This window comes from Theropithecus gelada, chromosome 4 (assembly GCF_003255815.1).
Source record: "Theropithecus gelada isolate Dixy chromosome 4, Tgel_1.0, whole genome shotgun sequence".
Classification (NCBI taxonomy): Eukaryota; Metazoa; Chordata; class Mammalia; order Primates; family Cercopithecidae; genus Theropithecus; species Theropithecus gelada.
This window is the reverse complement of record NC_037671.1, coordinates 83,152,402-83,167,828: the sequence shown is the minus strand read 5'-3', so window position 1 is coordinate 83,167,828 and position 15,427 is coordinate 83,152,402. Positions and strand designations below refer to the sequence as shown.

Below are 15,427 nucleotides of genomic sequence, written 5' to 3'. Positions count from 1 at the left end.
CCTGTCTTCTTTTCCCTGGGTCTGAAACTTTGTAGGCTGTTAAGTATTTGCCAAGTGAATAAATAATAGCTCACTGGGTTTTATAAAGAACACATAGAGAAATGTGACATGGTCCCTACTACGAAAACCAAGGGGAGTAAGATAAGAATACGCGTAACATAAGAAAAAATCACAAGCAAACATGATAGGAATTGGGATACCAAATGAGGGTTTTGGGGCAGAGTGGCATTTGAGCTGGGCCTTGACGGGTAGTAAAATCTGAAAGTAAAGGGATGGAGAGAGGCTGCACAAGTATATTCCATAACTTAGAGTGGCAGAACACAGGGATAGAAACTTAGATCAGAGGAGCCCTTGTTTGCAAAAGATAGGATCTTTCCTCTGCAGTATTACGAACCTCAGTGTGAGATATGTGCAGAGAAATCCACTCTGACCTGTGTGTAAGAAAATGACATTTGCTTCCCTTATCTGTAAAATACAGAGTAATAACAATAATAGTATTATCCATTGTAAAAGTTTGTTGTAGTAAATAACATAATAAATGGTAATAAGGACTCCTGAATGTTTGTCCTGTTACTTTTTAGTATTATAGACGTTCTTCATTTTTATTATTTTATTATTTCTTAAATACAACATTTATTTTCCCATGGAAACAACTTTACTTTTATAATTTTAAAAAGGTCAGTGGAAAATAATTTATCCAAAATTTCTACATAGACAACTTTGCTGTAAGGTTGACGATTTGGATTATAAACACAGTCTCTTATTTCTTTTGACTAATAGATTAAGCTAGACACTATGTTGTATACATCAGTTGTTTTATGCTTCTTATTTTTTCATAATGCTGTCATTAGATGGGCATTTCATTTAAAATCTTTTAATTTAGTTTATTTCCATATTTTGGAGAACAACAAGCAGGTTATTGAGTTATTTTATCTTATAGGTGAAAAATTATATGAAATAAAAATTTTAGAAGAAACACATAAACAAGAAATCAGTCGTCTGCAAAAAAGATTACAGTGGTATGCTGAAAATCAGGAACTTCTGGATAAAGATGCACTTCGGCTTAGAGAAGCAAATGAGGAAATTGAGAAACTCAGACTTGAGGTAATGGATCATTTCAGAATGTATTTCTTCTCTAGATGAATCCTGTTATCTGTAATATCAGTGCTACGTAACCTTTTGTCATTGCATCATTACTCTGAACTATTAATTAAGATCGCTGGTTTGCTTTTAGATATATAGTCTATTTTAAATTAGACTGAGAATAAATATAAGCTGCTTATCACAACCTGTCGGGCCCCCATGGGGTCCAAACCCTGCCTGCCTCTTCAGTGTCATCGGATACCACACTCCCCTGAGTCACTCTTCTCCAGCTGCATCAGAGCTCCTCTGATTCTTGAACATGCTGGACTCGTTCCACTTGTTTTCTTGGCCTGGAATACTTTGGCCTGAGTTCTTTCTGCGTCTCACTCCTCCTCCTTGTTCCTGTTGGCTCAAATATCTACTCTCTAGAAAAGATGTTTCCTGACTCCCTTTCCTAATGTAGCTGCCAATCTCTCAACTTCTGGTTCTTTGTTCCTATCCCTTCACTCTGTTTTATTTTCTTCTTAGCCTTTACCACTCTGAAGGTTTTTCATTTTCCCTTTGATTTACTTTATTTATTAGCTTATCAACTCTCTCCCTCTACTAGAGCATAAGCATCTTGGGAGCAGGGACCTAGTTTCTCTTGTTTGCCATCCATATCTCCTGCCAGATCTAGGAAGTGCCTGGAACTTGGGAGGAGCTCAAGGAATTTGAGGCATTAATTCCCCAAATTTTGCTGAGGAATTAATAAATGAATGAATACCTAATATTATGCTTCCCCCCACCCCCGGAACTTTTCTGTTACATTTAAATATGCTTCTTAGCATGTTATTTATTTATTGATAGATTGAGAAACTGAAAGCTGAATCTGGGAATCCATCTATTCAGCAGAAGATACGCTTAAAAGATAAAGCAGCAGATGCCAAAAAAATTCAAGATCTGGAGCGACAAGTATGTGTTCAGGGTAAATTTTCATGAGCATATTTTATGTATAGTGCATTTTGGTTTTCTCTTTTGTTTCAGGAGTTCCCACGAGATGGAGTCAACCTGGAAATTTTTGTTTGAAAGTATTTACATTAGTAAAAGTAATAACATCATTTTATGTACCTACAGCTTTATAATTACAGAATTTTTAGACTAATGCGCCTCATTTGTAAGATGGTAGACCTACTGATAAAAGGTTATTTGGTACCGTAGCTCTATTAGACATCTAGGAAGAAGGAAGTAGAATTTTGAAACTCTGGATATAGAGTTAGGATTTCTCTTCCTGACCATAGACAGCTGAGAGAGGAGTATAGGAGGGAGATCCCTGAGTTGGGAACATGCTGGTAATGCTTGGGAAATGTTACAAAACAGCCTATAAACAAAACATTCAGCTTCCCAAAGAGCTAGCCATTATCTTGAGCCCTTTCTTACTGTTCAGACTTAGAAATACTCATTTTGTGGTCAATGTGGAAGACCTTTAGTCATAAAGTGAAGCTTATTAAAATAAAGATTTTTTTATTTAAGTATTTGTTTTAGAAGGTAGGATTATTTTTTCCTTCTGTTTTTAAAACACTGTAATATAGCATTTATATTCATAACTAAATATTTTAAAACAAAATATGAATTGCCAGCCTTGTTTATAAGGGAACATGATTCTGTAGTCAAGTCATGGTACTTAAACATATAGGTATTATTCCATCATAAATCCAAAACTGTGAGGTCATTACTGGGCTGAATATTATCCCAGTTTTATGAGAAGAAGGAAAACTAAGCAAAGAATTAACTTTATTACTTTTACAAGACCTATTTTTATATTAAAAGGTATGACTGAGTAGATTGGATCAGGGTCAAGAAAGGATCAGCCAAACGTGGTATGAAGAACTAGAAATATCTGGCCAGGAGCAGTGGCTCATGCCTGTAATCCCAGCACTTTGGAAGCCGAGGCGGGAGAATCGCTTGAAGCCAGGAGTTCAAGACCAGGCTGGCCAACATGGTGAAATGCCCTCTCTGCTAAAAAATAGAAAAATTAGCCAGGCATGGTTTTAGCTGGGCATGGTGACACACACCTGTAATGCTAGCTACTTGGGAGGTTGAGGCAAGATAATTGCTTGAACCTGGGAGATATAAGTTGCAATAAGCCAAGATCGTACCACTGTACCTCAGCCTGGGTGATGGAGCGAGACTCCATCTCATAAAAGAAAAAAAAGTAAATAAATAATTTAAAAAAAAAATACCTAGAAATATTGTGAAGTGAGTATAGTCTGGCATTGCTTGGATTTTCTTTAGTGCTAAAGGTTTAGATTAGCCAATCTAAGAAACCATCCAGAAGTGGGAGAGAGAAAACACTAAAGGAGCTACTTCTTTATTAAATGACTTATTTTAAGAGAAATTATGTAGAATTGATCCATATTGGTCAGAGATACACCACTTTATAAAAGTAACCTCCCTTTCTTATTAATGCTTTTATAAAACAGTAGTTCATCATCTTACATTTTTCTAAAATAATTTTCTATGTAGTTGGATTGCTGCATGTACATTTCAGATCATGTTTATTTAGGTTTCCTGAGCATTTCTATCCTGATATTTTAAACCTTAATACATATTTTTTAATCAAGGTATATCACAATATAGTCAGAATAATTATGGAGCAATATTCTTTTTTATTATTATTATACCTTAAGTTCTAGGGTACATGTGCACAATGTGCAGGTTTGTTACATATGTATACATGTGCCATGTTGGTGTGCTGTACCCATTACTCGTCATTTACATTAGGTATATCTCCTAATGCTGTCGCTCCCCCCTCCCCCCTGCCCACAATAGGCCCTGGCGTGTGATGTTCCCCTTCCTGTGTCCAAGTGTTCTCATTGTTCAGTTCCCACCTATGAGTGAGAACATGTGGTGTTTGGTTTTCTGTTCTTGCGATAGTTTGCTGAGGATGGAACAGTTTGCTAAGGATGATGGTTTCCAGCTGCATCCATGTCCCCACAAAGGACACGAACTCATCCTTTTTTATGGCTGCATAGTATTCCATGGTGTATATGTGCCACATTTTCTTAATCCAGTCTGTCACTGATGAACATTTGGGTTGATTCCAAGTCTTTGCTATTGTGAATACTTCTGCAGTAAATGTACGTGTGCATGTGTCTTTACAGCAGCATGATTTATAATCCTTTGGGTATATACCCAGTAATGGGATGGCTGGGTCAAATGCTATTTCTAGTTCTAGATCCTTAAGGAATCGCCACACTGTTTTCCACAATGGTTGAACTAGTTTACAGTCCCACCAACAGTGTAAAAGTGTTCCTATTTCTCCACATCCTCTCCAGCACCTGTTGCTTCCTGATTTTTTAATGATTGCCATTTTCACTGGTGTGAGATGGTATCTCATTGTGGTTTTGATTTGCATTTCTCTGATGGCAAGTGATGATGGGCATTTTTTCATGTGTCTGTTGGCTGTATGAATGTCTTCTTTGAGAACTGTCTGTTCATATCCTTTGCCCACTTTTTGATGGGGTTGTTTTTTTCTTGTAAATAGGTTTGAGTTCTTTGTAGGTTCTGGATATTAGCCCTTTGTCAGATGAGTAGATTGCAAAAATTGTCTCCCATTCTGTAGGTTGTCTGTTCACTCTGATGGTAGTTTCTTTTGCTGTGCAGAAGCTCTTTAGTTTAATTAGATCCCATTTGTCAATTTTGGTTTTTGTTGCCGTTGCTTTTGGTGTTTTAGACATGAAGTCCTTGCCCATGCCTATGTCCTGAATGTTGTTACCTAGGTTTTCTTCTAGAGTTTTTATGGTTTTAGGTCTAACATTTAAGTCTCCAATCCATCTTGAATTAATTTTTATATAAGGAATAAGGAAAGGATCCAGTTTCAGCTTTCTACTTACGGCTAGTCAATTTTCCCAGCACCATTTATTAAATAGGGAATCCTTTCCCCATTTCTTGTTTCTCTCAGGTTTGTCAAAGATCAGATGGTTGTAGATGTGAGGTAATATTTCTGAGAGCTCTGTTCTGTTCCATTGGTCTATATCTCTGTTTTGGTACCAGTACCATGCTATTTTGGTTACTGTAGCCTTGTAGTGAAGTTTGAAGTCAGGTAGCATGATGCCTCCAGCTTTGTTCTTTTGGCTTAGGATTGTCTTGGCAATGCGGGCTCTTTTTTGGTTCCATATGAACTTTAAAGCAGTTTTTTCCAATTCTGTGAAGAAAGTCATTGGTAGCTTAATGGGGATGGCATTGAATATATAAATTACCTTGGGCAGTATGGCCATTTTCACGATATTGATTCTTCCTATCCATGAGCATGGAGTGTTCTTCCATTTGTTTGTGTCCTCTTTTATTTCACTGAGCAGTGGTTTGTAGTTCTCCTTGAAGAGGTCCTTTAAATTCCTTGTAAGTTGGATTCCTAGGTATTTTATTCTCTTTGAAGCTATTCTGAATGGGAGTTCATTCATGGTTTGGCTGTCTGTTTGGCTGTTACTGGTGTATAAGAATGTTTGTGATTTTTGCACATTGATTTTCTATCCTGAGACTTTGCTGAAGTTGCTTATCAGCTTAAAGAGATTTTGGGCTGAGACAATGGGGTTTTCTAAATATACAATCATGTCATCCACAAACAAGGACAGTTTGACTTCTTTTCCTAACTGAATACCCTTTATTTCTTCCTCTTGCCTGATTACCCTAGCCAGAACTTCCACCACTCTGTTGAATAGGAGTGGTGAGAGAGGGCATCCCTGTCTTGTGCCAGTTTTCAAAGGGAATGCTTCCAGTTTTTGCCCATTCAGTATGATATTGGCTGTGGGTTTGTCATAAATGGCTCTTATTATTTTGAGATACGTTCCATCAATTCCGAATTCATTGAGAGTTTTTAGCATGAAGGGCTGTTGAATTTTGTCAAAGGCCTTTTCTGCATGTATGGAGATAATCATATGGTTTTTGTCTTTGGTTCTGTTTATATGCTGGATTACGTTTATTGATTTGTGTATGTTGAACCAGCCTTGCATCCCAGGGATGAAGCCCACTTGATCATGGTGGATAAGCATTTTGATGTGCTGCTGGATTGGTTTGCCAGTATTTTATTGAGGATTTTTGCATCGATGTTCATCAGGGATATTGGTCTAAAATTCTCTTTTTTTGTTGTGTCTCTGCCAGGCTTTGGTATCAGGATGATGTTGGCCTCATAAAATGAGTTAGGGAGGATTTCCTATTTTTTAATTGCTTGGAATAGTTTCAGAAGGAATGGTACCAGCTCCTCCTTGTACCTCTGGTAGAATGCGGCTGTGAATCCTTCTGGTCCTGCACTTTTTTTGGTTGGTAGGCTACTAATTATTGCCTCAATTTCAGAGCCTGCTATTGGTCTATTCAGGGATTCAACTTCTTCCTGGCTTAGTCTTGGGAGAGTGTAAGTGTTCAGGAAATTATCCATTTCTTCTAGGTTTTCTAGTTTATTTGCGTAGAGGTGTTTATAGTATTCTCTGATGGTAATTTATATTTCTGTGGGGTCAGTGGTGATATCCCCTTTATCATTTTTTATTGCGTCTATTTGATTCTTCTCTCTTTTCTTCTTTATTAGTCTTTCTAGCAGTCTATCAATTTTGTTGATCTTTTCAAAAAACCAGCTCCTGGATTCATTGATTTTTTGGAGGGTTTTTTTGTGTCTCTATCTCCTTCATTTCTTCTCTGATCTTAGTTATTTCTTGCCTTCTGCTAGCTTTTGAATGTGTTTGCTCTTGCTTCTCTAGTTCTTTTAATTGTGATGTTAGGGTGTCAATTTTAGATCTTTGCTGCTTTCTCTTGTGGGCATTTAGTGCTCTAAATTTCCCTCTGTGCAATGCTTTAAATGTGTCCCAGAGATTCTGGTATGTTGTATCTTTGTTCTCATTGGTTTGAAAGAACATCTTTATTTCTGCCTTCATTTTGTGATGTACCCAGTAGTCATTCAGGAGCAGGTTGTTCAGTTTCCATGTAGTTGAGCGGTTTTGATTGAGTTTCTTAGTCCTGAGTTCTAATTCGATTGCACTGTGGTCTGAGAGAGAGTTTGTTATAATTTCTATTCTTTTTCATTTGCTGAGGAGTGCTTTACTTCCAACTATGTGGTCACTTTTGGAATAAGTGCTATGTGGTACTGAGAAGAATGTATATTCTGTTGATTTGAGGTGGAGAGTTCTGTAGATGTCTATTAGGTCCGCCTGGTGCAGAGTTGAGTTCAATTCCTGGATATCCTTGTTAACTTTCTGTCTTGTTGGTCTGTCTAATGTTGACAGTGGGGTGTTGAAGTCTCCCATTATTATTGTATGGGAGTCTAAGTCTCTTTGTAAGTCTCTAAGGACTTGCTTTATGAATCTGGGTGCTCCTGTATTGGGTGCATATATATTTAGGATAGTTAGTTCTTCCTGATGAATTGATCCCTTTGCCATTATATAATGGCCTTCTTCATCTCTTTTGATCTTTGATGGTTTAAAGTCTGTTTTATCAGAGACTAGAATTGCAACCCCTGCTTTTTTTTGTTTGTTTGTTTTCCATTTGCTTGGTAGATCTTCCTCCATCCCTTTATTTTGAGCCTATGTGTCTCTGCATGTGAGATGGGTTTCCTGAATACAGAAAACTGATAGGTCTTGACTATCCAATTTGCCAGTCTGTGTCTTTTAATTGGACCATTTAGTCCATTTACATTTAAGGTTAATATTGTTATGTGTGAACTTGATCCTGTCATTATGATATTAGCTGGTTATTTTGCTCATTAGTTGATGCAGTTTCTTCCTAGCATCAACGGTCTTTACATTTTGGCATGTTTTTGCAATGGCTGGTACCGGTTGTTCCTTTCCATGTTTAGTGCTTCCTTCAGGATCTCTTGTAGGACATGCCTGGTGGTGACAGAATCTCTAAGCATTTGCTTGTCTGTAAAGGATTTTATTTCTCCTTCACTTATGAAACTTAGTTTGGCTAGATATAAAATTCTGGATTGAAAATTCTTTAAGAATGTTGAATATTGGCCCCCACTCTCTTCTGGCTTGTAGAGTTTCTGCCGAGAGATCTGCTGTTAGTCTGATGGGCTTCCCTTTGTGGGTAGCCTGACCTTTCTCTCTGGCTGCCCTTAACATTTTTTCCTTCATTTCAACTTTGGTGAATCTGACAATTATGTGTCTTGGAGTTGCTCTTCTCGAGGAGTATCTTTGTGGCGTTCTCTGTATTTCCTGAATTTGAATGTTGGCCTGCCTTACTAGGTTGGGGAAGTTCTGGATGATATCCTGCAGTGTATTTTCCAACTTGGTTCCGTTTTCCCTGTCACTTTCAGGCACACCAATCAGACGTAGATTTGGTCTTTTCACATAATCCCCTATGTCTTGGAGGCTTTGTTCATTTCTTTTTATTCTTTTTTCTTTATACTTCTCTTCTCACTTCATTTCATTCATTTGATCTTCAATCACTGATACTCTTTCTTCCAGTTGATCGAGTAGGTTACTATAGCTTGTGCATTTGTCACATAGTTCTCGTGTCATGGTTTTCAACTCTGTGAGTTCTTTTATGGTCCTCTCTGCATTGATTATTCTGGTTATCCATTCATCCATTCTTTTTTTAGGGTTTTAGGTTCTTTGTGCTGGGTACATAGTTCCTCCTTTAGCTCTTAGAATTTTGATCGACTAAAGCCTTCTTCTCTCAACTCGTCAAAGTCATTCTCCATCCAGCTTTGTTCCATTGCTGGAGATGAGCTGCGTTCCTTTGGAGAGGGAGATGTGCTCTGATTTTTTGAATTTCCAGCTTTTCTGCACTGCTTTTTCCCCATCTTTGTGGTTTTATCTGTTGTCTTTGATGATGGTGACGTACTGATGGGGTTTTGGTGTGAGTGTCCTTTCTGTTTGTTGGTTTTCCTTCTAACAGTCAGGACCCTCAACTGCAGGTCTTTTGGAGTTTGCTTGAGGTCCACTCCGGACCCTGTTTACCTGGGTATCAGCAGTGGAGGCTGCAGAAGATAGAATATTGCTGAATAGCGAGTGTTGCTGTCTGTTTCTTGCTCTGGAAGCTTTGTCTCAGAGGTATACCCAGCCGTGTGATGTGTGGTGTTGGTCTCCACCTACTGGGGGATGTCTCCCAGTTAGGCTACTTGGGTCAGGGACCCACTGACTGTCCGTTCTCAGATCTCAACCTCCATGCTGGGAGAACCACTGCTCTCTTCCCAGCTGTCAGACAGGGACATTTACATCTGCAGAGGTTTCTGCTGCTTTTTGTTTAGCTATGTCCTGTCCCCAGAGGTGGAGTCAACAGAGGCAGGCAGGCCTCCTTGAGCTGCGGTGGGCTCCACCCAATTCGAGCTTCCCTACGGCTTTGTTTACCTACTTAAGCCTCAGCAATGGTGGGCGCCCCTCCCCCAGCCTCGCTGCCACCTTGCAGTTAGATCTCAGACTGCTGTGCTAGCATTGAGGGAGTCTCCGTGGGCGTGGGACCCTCTGGGCCAGGTATAGGATATAATCTCCTGGTGTGCCATTTGCTAAGACCCTGGTAAAGTGCAGTATTAGGGTGGGAGTTACCCGATTTTCCAGGTGTTGTGTGTCTCAGTTTCCCTTGGCTAGGAAAAGGAATTCCCTTACCCCTTGCACTTCCCAGGTGAGGCAATGCCTAGCCCTGCTTCACCTCTCGCTGGTCGGGCTGCACCCTCTGACCAGCACTGACTGTCCGACATGCCCCAGTGAGATGAACCCAGTGCCTCAGTTGAAAATGCAGAAATCACCCGTCTTCTGTGTCGCTCACGGTGAGAGCTGCAGGCTGGAGCTGTTCCTATTCGGCCATCTTCGGTGCCCCTCACAATATTCTTAAATAGACTAATTATAAATTATCTATTTTTAAATAGAATATAAGTAAAAATGGGGCTAATTAGATGTATATTGTAATGAAAATTTTAGATTGTGTTTGTACTTTTTTTTATTTAATGGAATATTTCATGGTTTAACTTGCAATGAGAGTTAAAAAAAAGTTTACTTTGTATACCAAACTGATATTTTTGACCAAAGAATAACATTAAAAAGCAAAATTAAAGAAAATACAAATAAAATCTCATTTTTCCCAAAAAATAGTATATATTTCAAGATATCAAAATCAGATTGAAAATATTTTTAAGTTTTTAAATAAATACATTAATTTAAAATGTTAAATTTATAAAATCTAGTTCTCCTTTTAAGATATGTAGTGTTGGTATGTATACATGTATTTTCGTATACCTACAACTAACTCAATTAACTGATATCAGAGGAAACAAAGCTTTGAATTTTTCAGGTGAAAGGAATTACTAATATTTGTAGATGGATATATCCCAATTTATGATGTATCAATAAATGTGTAAGCATTTTCACAAATGGAAATATTTATATTAACTTTGCAAATCATATGCCACTTAGATACCTAATATGAACAGGATTTTGAACACCAGCAAACCATCTTACCTTAGGAGATGAAATCATCATAAAAGCCAACACTTACCAAGCCCTCACTATTATATGCTGGACACTCTCAGTGCTTACCAAGATGAAAGTCATTTGATCCTCAATTATATCAACCCTTTGAAATTGCTACTGTTACCATCCCCATCTTACCCACGAGGCAAGAGAAATTTAAATTGAGGGATTAGTTGACACAGGGTCCTAAAGCTGGTGGCACAGTCTAACCCAAATATGCTCTTAACTGACACTAGACTGCCTCTCAGGTGCTATTTTGTTGCATGCTCATAGGCTGGAAAACAGTTCAACAAAGAATTCAGTGTTTGTGTGTTTTGCAACGATGTCTTCACCATAATAGTTTTTAAAAGCATGTATATAGACAGGCACATATAATAAGCTGTCATTTCTGTGGACCCTAATGTGTTTCTTTCATTATATAATATGCCATTGTTTTTTAGATTAAATGAAAAGTATCCAGTCCTTTATGAAGACTTCATTAAATGTTATCTAGTCCTCCTTGCTTTCCAATTAAAAGAAATTATTTTAAAGTAGATTAAACTTTATTTGGACCAGGAGATTGGGGTGGAGTAGAGCTTTAGGCAGAGTCAGGGGCTTAGGAAGCTGAATGTTTATTGCAAAATGTTTACACACTCATGTGCATATAAGTAATTTTTCAATCAGTACATTGTAGAAGCACTATCATATGAAGGAGTCTGGAGAAAAGAACAGGAGAGCTTTGTGCTCAAGAGGACTGGTTATTACTAATTGAAAGTCTGAAGGCATATATATGTGTGTGTGTGTGTATATATATATATATATTTTTTTTTTTTTTTTTGAGGTAGTGTCTCACTCTTCACTCAGGCTAGAGTGCAGTGGCACAATCCTGGCTCACTGCAACCATCTGCCTCCTGGGTTCAAGCAGTTCTCCCACTTCAGCCTCCTGAGTAGCTGGGACCACAGGTGTGTACCACCATGCCCGGCTAATTTTTATATTTTTTTAGTAGAGACAGGGTGTCATCCTGTTGGCCATGGCTAGTCTGGAACTCCTGACCTCGAGTGATCCACCTGCCTTGGCCTCCCAAAGTGCTGGGATTACAGGCATGAGCCATCATACCCAGCCCTGAAGATATATTTCTAATGAATGTAAGAGGATTTCTGTAAATAAACCAATAGGTAATTAGACAATATACTTTAAGGTTTTTTTATCAGATAATCTAGAGATGTAAAATTTGAAATTAATTTGTGCTTCTGTGCATTTGATTCAATCTGGAGACATGCTATAAATATCTCTGAAATTTTGACAAGTGTAGCATAATCTAAGTTTATGCATTAAATTGCTTTATTTTACATGTATTTGTGACCTTATATATGTTTCAAAATTTTTACTGTTTTATTTTTATAGATTTAGGGGGTAGAAGTGCAGATTTCTTACAGGCATATATTGCATAGTGGTGAAGTCTGGCCTTTTAGGGTAGCCACTACCCAAATAATGAACGCTGTACCTGGTAGGTAATTTTTTAGCCCTCACTGCCTCCCACCCTGCCACCTTTTATAGTCTCCAGTGTCTGTTATTCCAGTCTGTATATACATACGTACTCATTGTTTAGCTCCCACTTATAGGTGAGAACATGTGGAGTTTTACTTTCTGTTTCTGAGTTATTTCACTTGGGATAATGGCCTCCAGTTCCGTCCACATTGCTTGAAAACATGCTTTTATTCTCTTTTATGGATGAATAGTGTGTGTTTGTTTGTGTGTGTGTGTGTGTCTTTTTGATACGATTTATTTTCCTTTCAATCCTAGTAGTGGAATTGCTGGATGAAATGGTTCTCTTTTTAGGTCTTGAGAAACGTCCATACTGTTTTCCATAATGATTTTACTAATTTATACTCCCACCGACAGTATACAAGTGTTCCCTTTTCTCCACATCCTCACTAACATCTGCTGTTTATTAACTTTCTAATAACCCTTATGACTGGTGTAAGATGGTACCTCATTGTGGTTTTAATTTGCATTTATTTGGTGATTAGTGATGTTGAACATTTTTTCATATTTTTTGGCCACTTGTATGTCTTTTGAAAAATGTGTGTTCATGTCCTTTGCCCACTTTTTAATGGGATTATTTAAGTCCCGTTTGTTTATTTTTGGTTTTGTTGCATTTGCTTTTGGGGACTTGGTCATAAATTCTTTCCTGGGCCAGTGTTCAGAAGAGTTTTTCTTAGAAATTTTTCTATGATTTTTATAGTTTCAGGTCTTAGATCTTTAATGCATCTTGAGTTTATTTTTGTATAAGGTGAGAGATATGAGTTCAGTTTCATTCTTTTGCACATGACAGTCCATTTTTCCCAGCACCGTTTATTGAATAGGGTGTCCTTTCCCTAGTGTATATTTTTGTTGACTTTGTCCAAGATCAGTTGATTGTAGGCATGTGGCTTAATTTCTGGGTTCTGTATTCTGTTACATTGATCTATGTGTCTATTTTTATCAGTACCATGCTGTTTTGGCTGCTATAGCCTTGTAGTACAATTTGAAGTCGGGTAATGTGATACCTCCAGCTTTGTTCTTTTTGCTTAGGACTGCTTTGGCTGTTCGGCATCTTTTTTGGTTCCATATGAATTATAGGGTTGGTTTTTCTAATTCTGTAAAAAATGACTTTGGTAATTTGATAGGAATTGAATTGAATTTGTAGATAGCTTTAGGCAGTATGGTCTTTTTAACTATACTGATCCTTCCAGTCTATGCACGTGGGATGTTTTTCCATTTGTTTGTGTCACAGTTTTCTTTATCAGTGTTTTGTAGTTCTCCTGGTACACATCCTTCACCTTCTTGGTTAAATGTATTCCTAGGTAGTTCTTGACTTGGTCCTCAGCGAGGTTGTTTTTGGTATATAGAAATGCTACTGATTTCTGTAGATTGTGTCCTGAAACTTTACTGAATTCATTTATTAAATCTAAGAGTTTTTTGGTGGAAAATATGTCTTAATAGGTTAAGGAAATGGAAGGGATTCTGAAGAGAAGATATCCCAATTCTTTACCTGCTTTAATATTGGCTGCATCAGCAGCTGGTGATACAGTGGATAAAAATACAGTAGAATTTATGGAGAAAAGGATAAAAAAGCTAGAAGCTGATCTGGAGGGCAAAGATGAAGAAGCAAAGAAAAGCCTTCGTACCATGGAACAGCAGTTTCAGAAAATGAAGGTAAGTGCTAAGTAGCCTCAGAGATAAATTAAGGTCAGAGATGGACAGTGGGGGCTGGCATTTCTTAGGATCTCACTTTAACAAATAGCTATAAACATTCTTTCCCATGAAACCTTTACCACTGGTATCAATAGGTGCAAAAGAAACCAAGTCCATCCTATTTTGGTGTCATCTTTCAGCAACTTTTCATTTCTGACAGAATAATCAAGCACAAGATAATCTTTACATCACCTCTCTCAATATGAGAATTAGTGGAAATTAAGTCATGAAAAAGCAGAATAAAACACACCTGATATGTATTCAGTACAAAAGGAAAAAAGAAATTACCATGTTTGAAAATATTTTCACTGAAATTTATCTAGAGAAGGGTAAGGGAATAAGACAGAAGTATGCACTTTAGGAACAGCGGGTAGGGAGCATCTTCCAGAAATGTCTTACTTTCTGAGTTTTCCATTATTTTGTGAAACAGGAATGAATCGGAAAATACAAATGCTAGAACAGACCAAGTATGAAAGAAGACATATTTAATTTACTTTAAAAAAACATTTTGTAGACCAATAACAGTTATAGATTATTTTTAAAAATTTGTTGAGCACATGGTTTCTGTCAGGAATTCATGCTAGATACTTTCATAAATATCTCTGTTCATCTCGCATAATCCTTCCAAACACCTGTGAGGAGTAGATATTGTTAACACTATACTGCAGATGAGGGAGCTGAGATGTTCTAGGAAGTTCATCTCAATTCTCCACAGATTTATATCCTGAGAAAAGCGACAAATGAAAGAACATTAGATTCCAGAAACAGTAGAAGGTTGATAACCGGGAAATAATACAGTGGCCTGGTAATTAAGGTCACATCAAGGAGGTTGGGTTTCTTCCATTCCACCCTCTTTTACACATAGATGGATAGACAGATAGATGGATAGGTAGGTAGGTAGGTAGATAGGTAGGTAGGTAGATAGGTAGATAGGTAGGTAGATAGATAGATAGATAGATAGATAGATAGATAGATAGATAGATAGATAGATAGATAGATAGATAGAGATAGCTATAGAGATATAGAGATACAGATCCCTGATAACATGCTGGTATCAATTACCAGCATGGAGTCTAGCAAACAATTAATGATTGTAATTATTATTAGTGTTCCACCAACCAAATAAGACTCTCAGGTATAAACTCCAACCCCCTACTCCACTTTTATATATCCAAATCTAAACACTTTTTCTTTTTGCAGCTGCCTGCCCCATCCCACTCCTGCCTTTGCTCACTACTTGCCTCTTCCCCCTTTCGTTTCTGATTCCCTGTATATACCAAGCATTCGACCAGCTTTGCATATGCTCTTCCTGCTTCCAAAACATCCCTGAGTCCACCTAACCCCAAATTAACACTCATCTCTCAAGACCGAACATAAATGTGCTGTCTCTGTGTAGTCTTCCCACCTTCTGTCAAGCCTCCAGACACTTGGGCAGCCTCGCCTCCTCTACACTCACTGCACTATGTTCACAGGCCCATTATTGCACTTATGGGACATTGTAGCTGCTGCCATGTTGCTCTCCTCACCAAGCTGTGAGCTATTTGAAAATAAGAACTGAGTCTTTTTGTTGCTAGAACCTGCATATTGCCTGGCATAAGGTCATAGCTCAGTAAATATCCGTTGAATGAATGAGCAAACACTGCTGGTGCCTCCCTCTGTAGGAGAAATTATTTATTTCATTTGCTGAACACTCAAC

The 15,427-nt window shown here is 37.8% G+C and overlaps 1 protein-coding gene across 2 annotated transcripts in view; it reads left to right on the top strand.

The window, feature by feature from the left end:
• Positions 1 to 15,427, top strand: part of CEP162 (centrosomal protein 162) — a 105,291-nt gene that overhangs the window by 57,823 nt on the left and 32,041 nt on the right. For both annotated transcript variants that reach the window (XM_025384453.1, XM_025384454.1), the window contains exons 20-22: positions 941 to 1,104; positions 1,930 to 2,034; positions 13,480 to 13,692. In XM_025384453.1, the coding sequence (XP_025240238.1) occupies positions 941 to 1,104; positions 1,930 to 2,034; positions 13,480 to 13,692 (482 nt within the window). The remainder of the gene's footprint in view (positions 1 to 940; positions 1,105 to 1,929; positions 2,035 to 13,479; positions 13,693 to 15,427) is intronic.